The sequence below is a fragment of the Vidua chalybeata genome, chromosome 1 (genome assembly GCF_026979565.1).
Source record: "Vidua chalybeata isolate OUT-0048 chromosome 1, bVidCha1 merged haplotype, whole genome shotgun sequence".
NCBI classification, from domain to species: domain Eukaryota; kingdom Metazoa; phylum Chordata; class Aves; order Passeriformes; family Viduidae; genus Vidua; species Vidua chalybeata.
Window position 1 is genome coordinate 42575947 of NC_071530.1, and position 16639 is coordinate 42592585.

Consider the following 16639-nt stretch of genomic DNA (forward strand, 5'->3'; position numbering starts at 1 on the left):
AATAAAATCATGTTATATATCATGTCTCAAATGAAGCAGGATTGAGAGGAGGGGGAAAAAATAACATTGAAAGGTAGAATGCAGCCCTGGAAATCATGCAACAACTTGCCACAGTTCCCAGATACATGGCAGGGGTCCAACCTAAACAACCTAACCCTAACCCAACCTAAACAAAGCAAAGTTACCCATAACTTAGGGACAAGTGATTTGGAAACACATCTTTTCCAAGACACTAAGAAAACTCTAGTATTAATTTTGTTTAGTGATGGGTTTCTATTTTTCATTTAGAAAATACGCTCCAACAATTGAAATAACAAAACTATTTTACTTTCTTTTCTTCCTGAAATTCACCTTATCTCTTCCAGTAGGGAGTACAACAAATGCATGTGGGTTCCTTTTTTGTTTAGTAGCACACTGAATAAAGCTGCCAATGTTCTTATAGAACCTGCTGTAATTATATAGTAGCATACCAAAAGGTCTTCAGCATAAAAAGGAATTCATATTTACTTAAGATTTCCACCCCGAAGGCAAATCCTGCAAGACACTGCTAAAAAGATGACAGCAAGTAGGGGAAAAAAGCACATACTGTCTTAAAGAAACTGCACTTAACAATATAAAAAAAAAAAAATCAGACCACACAGCTCTCTGCAGCAGGGTTGTAAAAAGAAAGAAAAAAGGTCACTAAAGTATTTACAAAACTTGTTTTCACACAGGAATCAAAGTATTACTGTGTTTTCCATCTTGGCTTTGAAAGCCATTAAGTGAAATTGATTATTCACATTTTGTTCTTTTTCTTCCAAACACAAGATAGATCTTGTCTTGTTACCTCAGCATTACTGGATACAAACCTATCCCTTTTCAAAAGTAAATATTTCAGAATACCACCTTGTAGATTTTTCTCTTCTTGTCAAGAAGAACTAATATTATTTCTAAAGGTTAATCTTTCAGTGAGCCTCCTACTGCTCAAGGCATCTTTCTAATACGAACTCAAATACTAACTCTGAGAAACTCAGAGGTTTCTCCAGGTTTTTAAACATTTAAGGTCAAATACTTTAATTCTCTCTTTTTAAAACATTGGTATCACAGAGCATCAAACAGTGTGAGAACAGCAAGGATCTGCATAATTTGCTTTTTCTTTTCTACTTCCACATACTGTGAGGAACCAAGCAGGGAAGTCCAGTTGAAACCACAAGCCTAAAACTTTCAGCAGAAAATAAGAACTAGGTCCAGAAAGTCCTTAAACCACAAAAACAAACAACAGAGGTGAAACTAAGAACAAGGAAGCCGATGATTTAGCAATGTTTTGGAAAGCTGTGACAAGAAACCTATTTTCTAAGATAAAAGTGAACAAGTAGATAAACTTCTGATTAAAATAAAAAAAAAATTAAAAAAAAAAGAAAATAACTGCAGGCCTGTGAGTCAAACTTGGAAAGGATGACTAAGAGCCTTCCAGGGAAGTGTACCTGGTCTACCCTTGAGGCTGTCAAAGCTGCTTTCTGCACCACGGGGCACTGGGGCAAATGAGGGTCTATCACGAATTCTCGTTCTTTTCAATAGGATTAAGGGGCCCAGCCCGGAAACTTTGGGCCGGAGTGGCACGTACAGTTCCTGTGCTGTGCTTCACCTGCGGGCTAGAGAAGCCCCCAGGGCCGGAGCACCTGGAGGGGAGCGGCCGGCGGGACGAGGCTCCGCCTGAGCTGTCCAGGGCGCGGGTGCTGAACAGGTTCTGCCCGGGGAGGGACTCGCCTGGGGCGCCGGCTTCTCCTCTCCCTGGCCTCCACAGAGCGCCTATTAACCCCAAACAATTTATCCTTGATTGCCAGTCCTTTGTTAATCTGTTATTAACTGCAGTTAGCCAAATACCACAAGAATGACACGAACATATTAATACATAAGGTCTGTCTTCTGCAGGATCAAGTCCTTTAAGTTTTTACTCTGAACCTTAGGCCGAGATTCATGGCTTAAAGGCACAAAGATAAAAACTTCCGTCTGTGTACCATGATGATGAGGTAGATGCAACTGTAAGAAAAACCCTGAAATTCTCCTCTATTTACACAGCACGAATGCCAATTTGTATAAACAGTCACAATGGTACTTTCATCTGTGTTATGGAAACAGTTTTTTACAGCCCAAACAGCTGCTTTTAGTTTTAAAGAGTAATTGCTGCTGGCTCTCTTGTTTATACAGGAAGCAGCAGTTTCAAGTTTACTAGCTAACACCAACAGTAACACCAGAAAACTCTATACACAAGCCTGATTTCAATTAATTCTCTTATCAATCTATCCTCCCAAATCTCACTAGGCAGGCAGCCACTGACAGAAACAACCTATGTTTTTAAAGACAGTTACTTTATTGTTAAATGTTGTCTTCTTCATTACCACCCTGGCCCTTATGTGTCAGACACAGGTAGCAAATTAGAGCTTTCTACAAACCTAATTCAAAGTAAGAGGCTATAAAAATCGAGAGGTACTAAGTGCAATAAATGTCCTTTCAGTTACATTTCAAGGCTATATGCATCATTGAAATTGTAGCTAATAGCTAGCAAGAGTCAAGTACAATTACAAAGGGAAAAAAAGAGCCCTTCATGATTGTAATGAGAAAAGAACTACCTGTTAAAAAAAATGCATCCATTGCAAATTTCTGCATTCAAAATGGGAAATCAGTTGCAAAACAGTAAGAGTAATTTTCTTATTAGGAATTTTTCCAATGGTAAAATTAGTTGTCCAAATAAAATACCAGAGAAATTAGATGGTTTTCCACTAAGAAATTAAGAAAGAATAAACATCATCGGCTCGGAATGGGCTAAACCCAGCTGATCCCATATTCCAGTGCTGGTAGGAACCCCAAGGTCTCTCCATATACTATGAACATTCGAGAGACTTTTGCCCACACATCACTCATTAGAATGAAATCTGTCCTTACAAGCCCTTTTTCATAAAGTTTTCAGAGAAAAGTCATTGTATGCATAACCTAAATATAATGATGAAATTTTTAAAATAATGAATTATTTTCCAAAACACTCTGTGAGAAACGAAAAAGCAATGTTTAAGTATTGCTTACAACAACAACTGACTGAAATAGCTGACAAAGTATCTTTCCTCTATACTTCCCTCTGTGTGTATAAGTACTTGTGGTGGTATTTGTAATCCTCAGAGGGTTCAATTGCCATAGTATTCACTGACTTCCAGGGTTAGGAAAGCACCATTAGAATTTACTTCAATTTATGAGTTTCTGCAGAGGCCTACAAATCTAACAATTTAAGAGCATGAATACTGAGACTGCAGAAAGAGCTCCTTCCCCTTCAGCAGAGGAAGAAATCCTTGTCAGTCATAGATGACAATTCCTGACAAATGGGATTATGCCCTTCAAGGTAGATTTGTGAGCAAACAAGAAATTCTGCAGGAGCAAGACTCACCAACTGGAGTAAAACTGTCCTCAAAGTGTTTTAGCTGTACCAATAGCTTAAACACATTGTACCTAGTACATTTATCATCATTGCCTGAAGGAGCATGAGGCTTACTATGTCAGAGAGAAACTCCAGGAGGGAAAATAAAAGAAAAATAAGGTCCTATCTTGAGGCTTTTCTTCCTTTCCTATTTCTATCTGAAATTTCACATGTCTGAAATCAAATCACAAGTGTGTAATTTCATAAATTTACAAATCCTTAAGGCATAAACAGAAAAGCAATAGGATTAGAATTTAATATGTTGACATTTAAATTCCAGGCTATAGTGCCTTGTGCTAGATGTACAGCCTATTTACATGGTTATCTCTTTGAGGGAGCAAGTTAATTCAGTTATAACTCAGATGTGCTTCAAAACACTGCCAACAAAAAGCAAAATCTGCATCACAATTTTCATGTTTTGGAAAATGTAAGTTAGAAAAATTTGAATTCTAGAAAATATATATTAATAGATACCCTAAAATAAATAGTTTAATCAAAATGGCCTCTTTTCTTTGATACAGAGCTAATTATCTATTTCAATAGGTTTCTCTTCAGTGATATTCCTCCATTAATAGTACTGATATACAATTGCTAAATAAAACTAGGATATTAAAGTTAAAAATCCAAATTATATATAATACCCTAAATTATGTCTTTTAAGAAAAACGAAGAAACAAGTCCTAAACTTAAACACTGATCTTCTTTTTAAATGTGAGTATTTTTAAGATCCACCTAAGTCAGTATTTCTGCATATTTATTTTTGTTTTCAATAGCACTACAGTTACTAATAAAGGTGTTGCAAGTAAGATGACTCATCCACACAGAAAACAGCAAAAGGGCAGGGAAAAGGAAGAAGAAAGGAGAGGCTCTCAATAAGTGACACAGAGCTTTAGTGTCACAGGACCATAGTTTAAGAGATTAGAAAACAATGGTATCAGTACTCATATCCCTGCATCCCAATTCCCTCTAAGTAAGAATGCAACAAACACCACCATTCCATACTGACCTTTCCTTCTCTCTTGCTTATAAGTCTGGCATCCTTGCCAGATGATTCCTTTTGAGGTTAGCATTTCCTGGGGTGCTTACATTTTCCACTCATTTTAATTCTGCATCTTTGCGAATAGTGCTGGGTCAGCAACATGTTGAATACAAACATTTATTTTAAAACATATTTCAAAGAATGTTTGCATGCTATAGCTAACAAACTTTTAGGCTGCCAGGGGACACAGCTATTTAACAGCCCAGAGGTAGTGCAAATCCATGCTAGAACAATGATGAAAAACAGGAGTCCCTAGAGGTGCATCTTATAACCAGTATTTTACAGCACTTTTGAAAATACAAGAGTATTGGCAAGCTGTAGTTTTGATCACTGGGTAAATAATTCTTTTAAAAACTTGTTAAATATTTGCCCTTTTAACTTGTTTATTTGAGCATCAGAGCAAAAGATTTCAAGGACCTTTGTTGTGGTCCTTGCTTTTAGAATAATAAACATTAATTTCTGCTATTTCTTACAACTTCTGGCAAAAATTATACTCTGAATAGTTTTATCAATGTTAAGTATGCGTTGTCTTATATTTGTTGTAACATGGCAGTCTTTCTCTGCAACTTGCTTATTGGCTAGCCAATCCCTAAAAGGGAATCAACAATGGCCAGAATTTAAAATTAGAATGCTTTTGACAACCACTCCATGACCTCAGATTCCATGACCACATAAATCTGTGTTTGTAGGAACAATCTCAACACTGCTGTAAGTCCAAGCTCTCTTCAGAGAGCTTAATTCCAGCTCACTTTTCACAAATTAATGGATTCCCCCAACACATTAAACAGTTTAATGTCAAAAAATTAAATCATCCAAGCTTACAATGCTTTTAAACATTTATTCTAAACAAAGCTTTAAAGCAAAATGTACAATCATTAAATATATGTAAAAGGTTGGTTGCCTGCACACCTCTAGACTAGTCACATGTACCAGTCCAGCCCACTAGGAGGAACTTTTGCCCTCCAGCTCCAAATGTGTTCATCATTTGAATTTCATCAAATGAATTTCCTCTGACTTCATCAGCAGAACACAACTGTGTGCTTTACGACTGGAGAGGCCAAGCAGAGACACAAAGAGAATAACCTGGGCTGAACACGTCATCCATTCCCGCCCTTGCACTATGTAAAACACATTATTTGCATTAGCCTTCTTATCCCTTTGTTTGCAGCAAAACTAGTCCCACATTTCCAAGGAACATTTCCTCCACTCCCTAGTTTTATGCTGTCACTGGATCTTGATCTTATCAAGCGCATGAAAACCAGTTTATTTTGGTACACAGTTTATTATTCTAGCAATGGCATCTGTATTTCCTCCAAACCAGAAGCTATTTCAGTACTGTATTTTATTTCAATAATATTTTCAACACTTTATTTTTTCACATCCATGGTTATGAAGAAGCTTAGTATCATGTATCTTTGAAAATGTTATCACTTACAAAACACACAAATTCAGAGATATGGCACATTGGGATATAAACTAATCCAACAGCCAAGCTATAGCAAACATGCATTACTCTTGAATTAATTTTAACTGTATTTCAGTCCTTAAAAAGCAAGGCAATTCCTATACACTTGTCATATAGTATCTTAATATTAGATATCTAGTATGCAAATGTTAGGACAGCTGAAATAGATATTCAAAGGGTGTTTCTTTGATAGCATGCAGCCCTTTTCCATATGTGAATTTCATGCTGGTTTCATTCGTGTGTCGTTTTAGTAGATAATTTCTCTTCAGCCAGCAACAGCTTTATGGCACTACTGCATGGGCAAACCAGGTATTTTATTTCTTTACACAGCACTTTAAAATACATATAAATAGTTTTACAATTATGTTTTATTATTTTGGAATTGTAATTTGTTAATAGATTGCTAGAGGTTTGATAAAATACAGGTCATCCTTGCTCTGCTTTGTACTCAGGCAACCAATCTACTTGCCATTCATTCATTGAGTAATACTTCCAACATAAAAATAAAACTAGTATCTATCCAAACCGATCTGGCTGCCCCTAACAACTATAAGAGAGTGAAAAAAAACCTAAATTCAGATACTTAAACCAGCTCTAATTTACAATTGAGTTTGAAAAGATCACAGCATTGAAAAATCAGATGGAAAGTTGCACAGCTAACCTTGTATTTGGGCACTTCACACCTGAACTCAGCCATATCACCTTTTAGAAAACTTCATCACAATCAGCTCTGAAGATGAATTATTATTGTGCAGTGTAAGATATTATAGGAGCCCTGAGCCACTCATACACATGAAAACTATGCCTTCCAATATTCAGAACACAGGTGTGTGTTTTTAAACTCATTCTTCCCAAAGGACAAAAACACACAAGAAAATGGCAGCAAATTCTCAAGTCAAGCATCTTAGGCTATTTCAGTCATCCTTGCTGATGCAGCAAAGACACCGAGAAGAAAGAGAACTGCCTCATAGTGAAAGCAAAGCAGTTAAATGACCACAGAGAGCCACATTTTATAATTGTCATTGTTCTTTGTGATCTGGAGATTGTCCACCATTATCTCTCTGACATTTGCTTAATTGTTGATGCTCTATTTGGTAAGGACCACAGCATTTTCTTAAGAGAAGCAAGATTCTATTTCCCCAAACTGGAACTTTTATCCATATTCGCACTGAAGAATAAAGAAGTGTTATTCTTCATTCTACAATAAGTAAAACTTCTGATAGCTGCAGGAAATCAGGATTCAAAGTAACATGATTTTCAGGGAACAATCTAAGATTCTTGACAGGATGACAATTTAGTTTGTAAGTTTTCTGGAAGACTATCACCAGATTGGCCCAGATTTCATTATAAAAATAATTAAGATTCTCAAAATACTGCTTATGTGTTCAGGCAATCTGCAGAAAGCACCTCTGAGCAGACTTTTCTTTTGCTGCATATGGAAAACTTCACATCTGTTAGTGTATGCTATGACAGTTGTTATTTTAGCAGTACAGAACAACTGCATTTAGGTTATACTCAGCACAAGTCAGGAAGAACCCCATCCTTCAATTCTGTGTCAAAGTCAACACTCAAAGACAAATGCATCTGTATTTTAATAAGACATGGGATCCTCCCCTTTCTGCATTGAGTCCTATAGGTGTCTTAACTATACTTCAACTCAAAAAATTGTATATATACCTATACTTCAGGAAAAAAAACAAAACAGGAGAGTCATAACTAAGCTTCATTTTTTTACCAGATAATAACACTTATGGACTATGTTAGCATTGGTATAAAAAAGACTGTAATTTACTAGTATTGACAATATTTCAGATGCTCAAGTAACCTCCCGTATCTAAAAACTCCACCTTCAACTTTTAAAATCATAATGAAAATGCAGTATAAATCAATCTGACATAAGGACTAATTATGGGAGCCCAAGTAGGAAGTGTTTTGGAATACCACTAGTTTTAAAAGCCATTTACAGTCAAAATATTACTAAATAATTGCTTTATATAAATGACACTTTGTATGGAAAGCTAAACAAATTGTAACAACTTGCTTCTCTTTGCCATTATTCTTAGGTGAATTTATTATAAGTTACTAGAAGACACGCAAAGTGCATGCCAGTTGAGAACTCTGTATTTATAGCGCACTAAGTCAGTCAGCAAACAGAATCTACTAAAAATATCCCCGATGGTATGCAACACACCCACCCTTTGGGCACTGTGCACAGGCTGTGGTGGTCTGATTTTGAGACACAGCAGACTAGCAAGAAAACACCCAGCTAGGTCAGCTCCTGAAGACAACAGTGATAACAGTCAAATCCCACACAACTCTCTCGTGTGTTCTGTTTGGCAGGCAGTCAGACATCTCGAGCCCTATGAGATTTTCCTTCCTGATCTCTCCAGGTCAATACTATTCAATTTCCATGCAGAAAATAGAAGCGTGTCCTGAGTGAAAGGGAGAACCAGCCTCATTCGTTCTATGGCTTACCCTCCCATTTTTGCAAGAACCAGGAATTTGAAGCCCACCAAACAACAGAGGTCAAAAGCCTCTGGATGCACACTGAGATATCCTCAGGAAAGTCACGATGATCATTTACAAAGGAAAGGTGGTCCTGGGAACATAGGCACTTGTTTAGGAAATATCTATCCAGATACTAGACAACAAAAACCACTCTCCTAGATGCCTAAAATACGCATTTCTAGTTTTACTGAGGTAGTTGTGGTTTTATACAAATTGCTTTCTTTTGATTGGAAAGATGCATGTCTTTAAAGATGCTCCAAAATAGAAACTCAGAGCACTCAAGGATTTCTCACTTTCTTTTCACGAGTTAAGCATCTGCAAGAACAACATGCTCCATTACCACAGTAAATGAACACAATCTGTTGAAATGACCATACACCTCTTCTGAAACTAATTAAGCCATTAATAGGCAGTAGACACACCACAGAAAAATCTTGAAAGTAATACAAAATTGGTTGCACGCAAATAGCAAGGAAAACGTACCCAAAAATTTTCACAACTTTATTCAAAACTTAAAAGTTTCCTGCAAGGCTGAAAGAGCAATTCAAGAACGTTTTAATGATGAAGTTTTCCATGAGAAGCTGGCAAGAACAGGGGAGCAGAACTTAACCAAACAGATGCACAGGCAATGTGTTTTAAAAACAGTTTTGAATTTCTAGCAGTGGCAAAAGGCTTTCTTTATGAGACAAAGAAATTACTTGGGAGGTTTTTGGAGACTACTCTGCAATTATATGACAGAACATGAGGAGAGACACTGAATATCAGGGTTGCATAGGTATTCAGAAGACATTAAATAAGAGGAAAGCCTTTGTTTGAACTGGCACTGCAAAGGTTCAATCAGGTATTATCACTATCTTGATAGCCAAAAGAAATATTTATATATGCCATTACAATTAGGCTGTTTCCTTTCCTTCAGACAGTTAACTATTTACATTTCTCCCACAAATTCAGTGCTGCCATTTTTTGTTATCTTCTCCTAAACCCTTTTGTTGACCAAGCAGGAAGAGGGGAACAAAGGGAAAAAAAAAAAAAAAAAAAAAAAAGAGCCTTTCAAAGATCCCGTTTCATTCACCTCAGCCTTTACTTCACTGCCCCAAGCTACTCATCATCACAGAGACCAGTCTCCAACTGAAGGAAATGAAAGATTACTCCCAGGGACTTCATGAGTGGCATCAGAAGACTCAAACAGTTCTTCTTTTAGCTCACTTGTCCAAACACTTAATGTTTGAGACTATAAGCACTCCCTTGACTGAGCTGGAGCAGGTGGCTGGTGGTGTTAGACTTTTTGCTACTTTTTCTTGTCCCTGATTCAGGAGGGTTTACACTTTTGCTGCCAAACCAGGAACTGTATATTGCCCACTGAATGTGCACAGGAACAGAGCAGCCCAACTGAACCCTGGAACAGTGGGACTCTGCAAAGGGATTGGATTCCTCAAACTCATCAGTCAGAACAGACCTTCTAAAGCTCATTATCAATAGACTTATCCTTGGACTGCTCTCCTAGCACAATGGATTTTTCAATCTGTGTTTTGGTGAAGGGGATGCTAATGTATTTACAAAATCCTTCGTATCTTCAGAGACTGCAAAAATGACTCTTCTCTCTCACTTTGGAGTCAACTCAATGATATAGCTGAACATATCTATTCCTTGCCCCCACCAGCCCAACAGTCCTGTTACAAGGCACACCTCCCAGCCTTTCTCCCAATTCAGGGGGCAAAGACCTCAGAGTGCCCCTTTGGCTGGCAAAATGGGAGCAGCATTAAGTTTGAAGTGTTTCAGAGTTTCATAATTTCTCAAAGCAATAGTACTTGTATCATACTGGAAGAGAAGGGCAAGGAAGTGACCAAAAGACAGTTGAACCTCAAAAATACATCCAAATGTATCATATAACTAAACATATCTGATGGGAAACAAAACAAGATGTGGCCTTCTAGGCAGTTTGAGAGACATCTAAAAAACTTCAGAGAAGTTCACATAATTCTTCTACTGTTATCTTCCCACAATCCAACTACCCTCTATAACCTGAGGCTTTCATAAACTTTCATTTATCAAATGAAGAATTCATTCATTACTTGTACTAACTATTATCACAAACAGATGCTACTATAATATACCTACAAGGTTCTACCCATCCTGTGTTACGAACATTCAGTAGCTGGTGATAAATCCTGCACTATAAAGTACTTAATAAAAGAAGTCTGATCATCATTTGGCTTAAGAAGAACATAACAAACTTCCTTCTCCTAATAAAGTTGAACAGATGCAACCTTATCTCCAAATCATTACTCCTAGTCTAGACATAGGCATGAAGGCTGTTAACAGCTGTATCTGACAACATTATATATTTTAAAATCTATCTGTAAAAACATCATATAAAATTGTATATAGCCATATACAACACAAACTGAGATTCTGTATAATACCTGTACAGTCTCTGCTCAGTCATCTTTAAAGAACTGATGTGAAAATTTTAAAAACTCAATATGTTTGAGTTTCTGCTATCTTCAGCTGAATTTTTATATATTACTCCCTAAGAGACTCTTAATGACAAAACAAAACAAAAAAGAACAAAAGAAAAAAGAGTTTAAAGGTATTGTTGTCTTACAACAACATTCCCAAATTTGAACACCAGAAGGACACTTAGACTAGGTGTTTTTGCCAAGAATGCTCCCAGTCATGACCACCCAGAAAAAGGAACATAAACATGAAGAGGATTCTAAGGAGCTGTCAACACTTTAAGTAATGGAAGTAACACCTCAGCAGTTATCCAAAGTAAAGGCCATCCCAAAAGTCCATTTTTAGCTGAACCAATTGCATCACTGACAAAAACAAGCTACATTGTAACTACAGTGGTAGCTTTGCTGCACTGACGAGTGCTGACGAGTACGTAATCTCTAAAAACACAGTGGAAAAACTAATGTGAATCTGGCCCCATGGTCCTCAGGGCCAACTCTTGCTACACATAACAGAAGGTAAGAATATTTACTTTGGGGCTGAAGGAGAGGGGAAGTCCCATTCACCGAGGAACAGAGCAGGGAAACTACTGGTCAAAATTCCTGATAAGTGTTATCACCTTAAAGGAAGCTGGAACTTGGCACTGTGTTGCAAGAAAGCTCTTGAATGTCACGCACAGGTTTGGCCACCCTGGGAGTGCCATAAGATCTTACGGAATTTGGGTCTCACTCTACTTAAGGCCCTAAGCCTACTTCAGGCATGTTCACAGCACAAAGTTAAACACACAGATGTATTTTTTTTTTTTGTGAGACCAAGGCCCTGATTATTGAGTGAACTGAACTCCCCCTGAGATGACACAAAGCTACACAGCAGTATTTACTCCACTGTATGTTGTTCATAAAAGTGCCTTAGCCTGAAGTCAGATGGGAACACGAGACCTTCACAGTCAGGAAAGGCTGTTAGTACTACAATTCCTACTAAAGGAACATAGACAATAACTGAACATACTTGCCAATACATTAACATAAGTTTTATATTCTCATTCAAATGGTATATTAACAAGCTTAGAATAGATTTAAGCATGTTACATGAGAGGGTTAATATTTATACATTATTTCAGCATGCAAAACAGCTCAGTAAAAGTGACAATAGAGTGTAATTCACTAATGGCAAATTAATGACAGTAATTTAACAAATGCAACACCCACGTGGCACTGATGAAGCCAAGCAGTATACCTAAAAACATAAATAGCTGGAATTTGATTCAACTTACAGAAGGTATTCTTGTTCTTTTTTCTTTTAATTTTCACAGAATTGCTATGCTAATCCTCACAATTAATTTTGGCAGTTTTCAGAATAAAAAGAAATAATTCAGCTAATTTGCAAGTTACAAAACAAGGGAGGGGACTTCAAGCATGCTCAAGATACACAAGATAAATGCCAGATACCACACCTAGACAAGCTTGAGCTAGTTACTATCAGGACAAAAACAATGCTTCAAGTCATTTTTCAGAATGCTGATGCTATTAATGTATGATCTCCAGTTGGGCTACTTTTTCCAAGCATGTAGTTATTACAAGGAATCAAGAAAACACAAAGCATGCAACTGGAAAATGATGTCAACACTGAGTGGGATGTGGAGTAACGTACCATCAACATCACAAAATATTTAAATTGAAAGAATGATGCTTCAAGTGAGGCCTTCTTCACAGGTGTTGTAGTATTATGATTAAGCAGTTATTCATCTCGCTAAGATGAAGACCACACTGTGTTTATGTGGTCACAAGATAGCCATAAATGTGTTTGCTTCTTCACTAAAAATCTTACTGTATCTTGAAATTTGCCAGTTATACTCCTAACATATGGAAGTCCTTATTTATTAGTGAGTAGATGAAGACAGTGTACCCCTTCTGGCACCAGTAAAAGCAACAAGCTTTGCATCACTCCAAGGACAAAATACAATGCAGTACGGCAATCAAAAAATTATTACAAGCCATAGAAAAGATCAAATTCAGAGTTATTCTGAAGAGACCTTCCTGCATCTGAATACAGCTTCCTAGGTTATTAATCCTCATCACTTTGTTTACATTTAACCCACTCCCTCCTGGCACCAAGGCAAGTTATAGTACAGTGTTTAAGCACTGAGGGGGAAAAAACATTTCACCTTTGAGCAATACTTGGCTACACATTCTAATGACTCCCTCATGCTTAGCATGAGCTGTACAATACTACATGATAGCGCATCCTTTCATCACTAGAAGACACACATGCACCTTTTTCCCCCTCAAGGTACTTTGATGGTGTAATGAGCATCCTTGCAACAAAGCACTCCTGTCAACCAGCTTAGTACTATGAGAATACTTATGTTTTCTTTTTTAGAGTTAAATATTATTTTATTATAATAGAGTTTGACAGCTTTCTGTTAATGTTGAACTGCTGGGACGAAGCAGTTTTAGATATAGGAAGTAACAGCTATGTCTTGTTTTGAGGTCACCAGCCAGAGGCAGCAGGCCATGTGACAGAAACCTCGTGTACCCTGCTAGGGTCAGGCTGCAGACAGCTCTGCTTTGGCTAAAAACCGGGTGAATTACAGAAAACGAGAAAGCCAACTTGCTACAAGTAGTATTCACAAATGGATTAATAAGAATAAAGACACATAGAAATTTTACATTAGCCTCTTGTTTCCCCCCCCCTAAAAAAAAGCTTTGGGGTATTAAGTTTATATAGGTATATATACTTATATATATAAATATATATGTGTGTATTAAAAATGTCAGTTGAAGAATACATCCATTAAAAAATAAAACTTGAGCCTTGTTTGACCTATCCGAACAGCCTTTAGAATGAGCAGTACTTAAAGGAGCCAGCAACTTTGAACGCAGCTGACAACTAACAAGATGATTTCCAGCTTCAAGGTAAAAAATACAGGCAGCAAAACGCTCGTCCTATACAGCCCAATTAATCTCGGCAGCGCAAGACAGACAAAAAAACTACAACGTGCTCCACGTTTAATGTGCTTCTCAAAGAGCCTCAGCTTCCTGGTTATTTAAGAGTGTAGCCGAGTGTTCCTCCCGCCCCAAGAGCACATGTGCCCGTCCTCAAGGCTACAGGATGCCGGTGCTGCAAGCCTGTACTCCAGCGGCACGGACAGCTGTCCGGCTCTGCTCACCTCTCAGAGGGTGCTTTAACAAAGAAACTAACTTCTGTTTTTCTGTATCGACTTTCTGAACAGAGAACCCGAGAACTTAGAAAGAGGAACAAGCATCAGCCACACACTAATCAGTGCCTAAAGAGGGGTTTGGTCCGATTTTAGAATAAACGGCGGAGACACATGATCCAATTAAATTCTAATTATGTAAGTAGTAGGCAAGAGTATTTACACAGGCACTGATTACAGCTATTAGAGTCTAAAGTCGCCGGCTGGAGAGGCTCCGCTTCCTCCCTGCCGCTGGGCTCGTTTCATTTTTAACCTTCCCTTTTACAGCTCTCCTTACAGACAATAGGAGACGCCGCACCGAGAGCCCCGTCTCCAAACCCGGACGCCAGCCTGGAGGAGCCGCAGCTCTCCTCGGAGTGATGATTCATTACCCGTCCCACCTCGGAGCCGGGGAAAGACCCTCCACACATCATCCCACCGCCCGCAACCCCGGCCCCGCAGCGCCGGGAGAGGCAGCGAAACCCTCTCGCCCCGCCAGTGCCCCTTACCTCCGAACAGGTGCGGCGAGAGGTGCGCGGGCAGCGAGCCGATCACTAGCCGGGGGCCGCCGGAGGAGCCGCCGCCGCCTCCGCCCCCGGCGGGCCGCTCCCGGCCGCCCTCCTCCGGGGTGCTGCTGACCGAGTCCTGCGAGCCGTAGGGACCGCTGCTGTGGGGGATGTTGAAGGCGGACTGCGCCGCCCGGGCTCCAGAGGCCGTGGCCCCCCCTAAGGACCTGCTCCGGGGCGCCGACCCCGCGGCACTCCCCGCCGCCGCCGCTCCTCCGGCCGCCGCGGCCGCCGCGCCGCCGGGAGCGGCGTGAGGCGCCGCCGCCAGGTGCGCGTAGCGCCCGCCGCCGCCTGCCGAGCGCCCGCCAGTCCCGTTAGCGCCGCCGCTGCTGCTGCTGCTCGAGGAAGGCAGATCCCCGCCCGAGTACGCCCGGGTGCGGCCATTGGCGGCGGTGGGGCTGCTCTGCTTCGCACCCATGGTCCCGCCGCCGCCGGGCGCTGCCCGGTGCCCTTCGCCGCCGCCGCCTTCCCCGCGGCGCCCGAGGGTGGTGGCAGTCCGGCCCCGGCGGGGGCGATCCGAGGCGCGGGTCGCGCCGGGGAGGGGGGAGAGGGAGCGTCGGGGGAGGGGGACGGGTCGCTCGGTGGGTCGGTGTGAAGAGGGGAGAGCCGCCCGCCGGGATCCGGCTCAGCTGGCGGCCCCGGCGCGGCCGCTGCTGGCGGGTCTGGGGCGCCACCATGAGCTGCTCGGGACGGTGCTGGCTCCCGCCGCGCGGCCGCTCAGCCCCGCCGCCGCCGCTGCTGCTGCTGTGCCCGCCGCCGCCGCGACAGCCACCGCCATCCTCCTCCTCGTCCGCCGCCGCTGAGCCCTGTGTGGGGCACCGGCGGCAGCAGCGCCGCCGAGGCCGCTCGCTCACCCGCGGCGCGCCGTGCCCGTGCCGAGGAGGCGGGAGGGGGCGGTCGCCCCGGCGCAGCCGCTCCTCTACCGTGTCGCCATGCTGGGGGCGGCACCAGCGGGCGGGATGGGGAGCGGTTACGGCGGGCGGTGGCCGCCGCCTCGGCTCCCCCCCGCGCCCAGCGGGAGACCGGCCCCCGGCGGCGGCGGCGCAACGGGCCGGGCTCGCCGGCTCGCCCCGCCTCCCGCGCCGGCCGCTCCTCCCGCAAGGTGCGGGACAGCGCCAGGTGAGGCCCGCGTGGCCTCCGGCCCCGCTCGCCTCGGCAGGAGGGAGGGTTCCCGCGACGGGGCCGCCGGCGGGACACACGCACGCACGCACACACACGAGGGGAGCTCGCTGTCCCCTCGCCCGCCGGCGCGTCCCGTGAGCTGCCCGCCCCCCGAGGCAGCAGAGAAGAGCCAGACCGCCGCTGGCGGAAGGCGAGCGGCCGTGCCTGGGGACGGCCGGCGGCGGCCCCCGTGTCCGGGCTCCGTTCGAGCCCCGGCAGGTGAAGGAGAGGAGCGGGGGCGGCTCGGCGGGGCGGGCAGGGCCGGGGTGGTGGAGCGGCGGTGCCCTCCTGTGCCCTCCTGCCGCGCAGCCGCTCGCTTCTCCGCCACTGCGGCTCCAGCAAACGCCCGGATGCCCGACCTCGGCGCTTGGGGCGGCTCCCGGCCGCCCGCCTGGGCCGCGGCTCGGCGGGGCGGTGGGGGAAAGGGCCGCTTGCTCCCCTTGGGAGCTCTCCCGGGTCGCCGACTTCCAACCTTGACGGTTTGCTGCGAGTCTCTGTTCTCCGAGAACCTGGATGTACCAGGAGACACATGGACATATCGGGAAGCAAGACTAGAAGGACGAAAATCTGACATCATTGGTTCACAGGTGATACAGGAAAATCCTGTATACCTCAGTCTCTCACTCAAAGTCACGTTTTTTTACACGAGGATTAACTAAGCTGTAAATTTTATCCCAGTGTATAATACCCGTGTGGATAGCAGGCTCAATTTGATCATGACAAAACATTCAGAGACAAAAAACTGTTTTGTGTCTTGTTTGATACTGTCACATACATTGAATTTATATAAATATGATTCCTACAG

General features: G+C 42.3%; 1 protein-coding gene across 1 annotated transcript in view; it reads right to left on the reverse strand.

Annotated features, from left to right (window-relative positions):
- Nucleotides 1-15608, reverse strand: part of ZNRF2 (zinc and ring finger 2) — a 53558-nt gene extending 37950 nt beyond the window's left edge. Inside the window, exon 1 of the mRNA XM_053941691.1 lies at nt 14617-15608. Within this exon, the coding sequence (XP_053797666.1) occupies nt 14617-15091 (475 nt within the window). The 5' untranslated portion in view covers nt 15092-15608. The remainder of the gene's footprint in view (nt 1-14616) is intronic.
- Nucleotides 15609-16639: the final 1031 nt, after the last annotated feature.